Genomic DNA, 3,820 nt, shown 5'->3' with positions numbered 1-3,820 from the left:
CTGTAGACCAGGCTGGTCTCGAACTCACAGAGATCCACCTGCCTCTGCCTCCCGAGTGCTGGGATTAAAGGCGTGCGCCACCACCGCCCGGCCACAGAGATGACTTTTATAAAATAATTATTATGCCAGTTGTATTCATTCAGATATGTTGCCTATTAGAAATGAATAATTTAATACCATATGATGGTTTTTAGTCTGAAGTCGATTAGTTTTCAGGACCTCATAGGGAGAGAGTTTTTGCTAATCAATGAAGGCGATTCTCCTTATATGATGACCAGTCAGTTTTAAGCTTGTCTTGATTTGTTTGGAGGTTCTACCAAATTATTGTTCTCTACCCTCTCCTCCTGCTGGTCCACGTTCCAGGGTGACGATGAACCAGAAATTCCTATAGATGGAACAGAATTATCTCACTACCGCCAGCGTGCCCTCCTGCAATCACAGCCAGTTCGCCGGACACCTCTCCTTCACAATTTCCTGCATATGCTGTCCTCCCGCTCCTCTGGCATCCAGGTGGGAGAGCAAAGCACAGTACAAGATTCTGCTACCCCCTCACCCCCACCGCCTCCCCCTCAGCCCTCCACGGAGCGTCCCAGGACTTCCGCTTACATCAGGCTCCGACAGCGGGTCAGTTACCCCACCACAGTTGAGTGCTGCCAGCACCCTGGGATCCTGTGCCTTTGCAGTCGCTGTGCTGGCACTCGAGTTCCTTCCCTCTTGCCACACCAGGACAGTGTGCCCCCTGCTTCTGCCAGAGCTACTACCCCTTCCTTTTCTTTTGTACAGACCGAGCCCTTCCATCCCCCGGAGCAGGCTTCGTCAACGCAGCAGGACCAGGGCCTCCTGAACCGGCCGTCTGCCTTCAGTACAGTCCAGAGCAGCACTGCGGGCAACACGCTCCGCAACCTCAGTCTGGGTCCTACCCGTCGCTCTTTGGGGGGCCCTTTGTCTAGCCACCCTTCTAGGTATCACAGAGAACTAGCCCCTGGGCTGACAGGTTCTGAATGGACCCGGACAGTACTCACTCTGAACTCACGCTCTGAGGTAGAATCTATGCCCCCGCCCAGGACCAGTGCCTCTTCAGTGAGTTTGCTGTCTGTGCTGAGACAGCAGGAAGGCGGCTCTCAGGCGTCTGTGTACACTTCAGCCACAGAAGGAAGGGGTTTTCCATCATCAGGGCTGGCTACTGAGTCAGATGGAGGGAATGGTTCTAACCAAAACAACTCCGGCAACATTCGCCATGAGCTTCAGTGTGATCTGAGACGCTTCTTTTTGGAGTATGACAGGCTGCAGGAGCTGGATCAGAGCCTGAGTGGGGAAGCTCCCCAGACCCAACAGGCCCAGGAAATGCTCAATAATAACATTGAATCTGAGAGGCCAGGTCCTTCCCACCAGCCCACCCCACACAGCAGTGAGAACAACTCCAACCTGTCTCGGGGCCATCTTAATCGCTGCCGTGCTTGCCATAATCTTCTGACCTTCAACAATGATACCCTGCGCTGGGAAAGAACCACACCTAACTACTCATCTGGAGAGGCTAACTCTTCCTGGCACGTCTCTACCACCTTTGAGGGCATGCCACCAAGTGGCAACCAGTTGCCACCTCTTGAGCGGACTGAGGGCCAAACACCTAGCTCCAGCAGGCTGGACTTGAGCAGCTCAGCTAGTCCACAAGAGGAGAGGACTGTGGGGGTGGCCTTTAACCAGGAGACAGGCCACTGGGAACGAATCTATACCCAATCCAGCAGATCTGGAACTGTATCACAGGAGGCCTTACATCAAGATATGCCCGAAGAAAGCTCTGAGGAAGACTCCCTCAGGAGGTAAGCAGCTGCTGTCCTCTGTTCTACCTTCCTCCTCCTCTTCTACCCATCGTCCTTCAGTCCTAGTGATGTTGTGCTTTTATCTGAAATATCTGGGACCCACGTATTTGGTTCCTTGCATCATCTTGGGAGATTTTGCTCTGGTGACAGAGATAGGATCAGCCCTGGCAGTGTGAGTCAATTGCTGTACTGATTTATTTTAGCCTTGAAAGGGGGTGTAGATTGGATTAGAGAGGCATAAGGATATAGAATTGTTGATTCTCTTCGCCTTTTGACTGAAATATAGATGTAGGACTGGTTGTTGAGATGAGAGACTGACCCAGGGGACTAGTTACAGTGAAATTAAAAAGAGAGAGAGAGAGAGAGAAAGACTAGAGTGGCAAGGGATATTTTGTTTAGCTTATTGTGCTGCCTCTTCTTTGAGTGTATTGTTTTGAACCACCTCAATAAGAGACTGAAGAATTCCATGTATGAATAGATGTACATCAAGGAAAATATATGTTATTAACTGGATTTATGTTTTTGTACAACACCTTGGCTGCCCATTTACATTTTTTTGGTTGGTTGATTGATTGGTTTGGTTTGATAGTGATTGAACTTCTACCTCCAAATTCTTTGAATGGGCATCCAGATGGCCATTTATACCAGGGTCAGGAAATAAGAGTTCATGGACGGAAGACTTCTCTATATATGGATTGGCATCCCAGTCAGCTCTCTTAAAAGAAACAGAGTAGGAGTACTAAACCTTATCTTCCACGAATGGCTGTATGCACACCTATTTTGATTTATTAGGGACTTCTTTCTGTAATTATGTAGAGGGCAAATCTAGCATAATTGCCAGCTCCCAGAATATGGAGCCAAACTACTTACTGCGCTACATTGTATCTTCTGCTGAAGCAACTGAAGTTTCTCTGTTGTAAGCTAAGAAGGGTAGGGATGTGGATTGTGCACATTGTGTACTTGTTATTTTGGAGGATGCTTTAGTCAGTCATTTAGTCAATGACATTAGTGGAATGGTTACAATTTTTCCAGCACTGTGCTAGGCACTGTGCCCATTGAAGTATACAGTAGTACTGTGGAGGCAAGGCATATTTACATGAAATCTGTCACAACTCTAAAAATTACACCCTTATTTATTGTGTATGTAGGGATGGTATGTGTGCCATGGCACATGTGTGGAGAACAGAGGGCAGCTTTTGGTAATAGGCTTGTCTTTTCATCCCATGTAGGTCCTAGGGTCATCAGCTTTCTCACTGTCTCCATCTGGTGCTTCTTTGTGTGCTACTGATACTAAATAGAGTAAGCAGAAAAAAAAAAAACTAGTTTAATTTTAACAAAACGAAACAATTACCAAAACAAAGGTTATATAATGTCCAATAATGAAAAATTAGTAAGACTTGGAGAAGGAGAGACCATTTTCTTTTAGGGTAACTGCACATCCTCAAGGAGAAAATATATTATGTGATGCATGTAGAATAGAGCGAACAGGGAGTCTGGCTGGACACCAGAAGTAGACAAAATAACAAGGTTGTTTCTGTGCCTGAGTGAGAACAGCTTTTTGGGGAATGTGTCCGGATTCCTAGCTTGGAATATTTACCTTTGCTTAAGGATCCACATCAGGAGCCTGAGACTCTTTTTGAGCTGCAAAAAGTCAGCCAGCACAATGCCTGACATGTTGTTGGCACTCAGAATTTATTAAAAGCAGTCAAGAAAGGACTGTCTTCAGCTACTGACATTAGAAGAACTGAGCCTTTGGTCAGTGTTTGTTCATCTTGCTTTAACAAGATGTGGTGTTCTACTGAATTATTCCCAAATGGCTTAAAATGAATCCCTACTGTATGCAGAGCATTAAAGATACCAGCTAAGGAGAGCTGTGTAAGGTACCACCATATTCTTGCTTTGAGGTAGTTGGGAGAATTCTTGTTGGGGAATGCTGGGAGACATAAGTTATGATTTCTACAACAGTTCTATGCAAGGCAGGTATTAAATTTCTTTTATTT

The 3,820-nt window shown here is 46.3% G+C and overlaps 1 protein-coding gene across 1 annotated transcript in view; it reads left to right on the top strand.

The window, feature by feature from the left end:
• The window catches only part of Ambra1 (autophagy and beclin 1 regulator 1), a 202,829-nt gene that overhangs the window by 50,757 nt on the left and 148,252 nt on the right, over window positions 1–3,820 (top strand). The window contains exons 7-8 of the mRNA XM_013352584.2: window positions 364–510; window positions 784–1,820. Of these exons, the coding sequence (XP_013208038.1) occupies window positions 364–510; window positions 784–1,820 (1,184 nt within the window). The remainder of the gene's footprint in view (window positions 1–363; window positions 511–783; window positions 1,821–3,820) is intronic.

The sequence above is a fragment of the Microtus ochrogaster genome, assembly GCF_000317375.1.
Source record: "Microtus ochrogaster isolate Prairie Vole_2 chromosome 14 unlocalized genomic scaffold, MicOch1.0 chr14_random_1, whole genome shotgun sequence".
In the NCBI taxonomy this organism is placed as follows: Eukaryota; Metazoa; Chordata; class Mammalia; order Rodentia; family Cricetidae; genus Microtus; species Microtus ochrogaster.
Note: the sequence above shows the minus strand (reverse complement) of the source record. Positions and strands in the feature narration are given on the sequence as shown.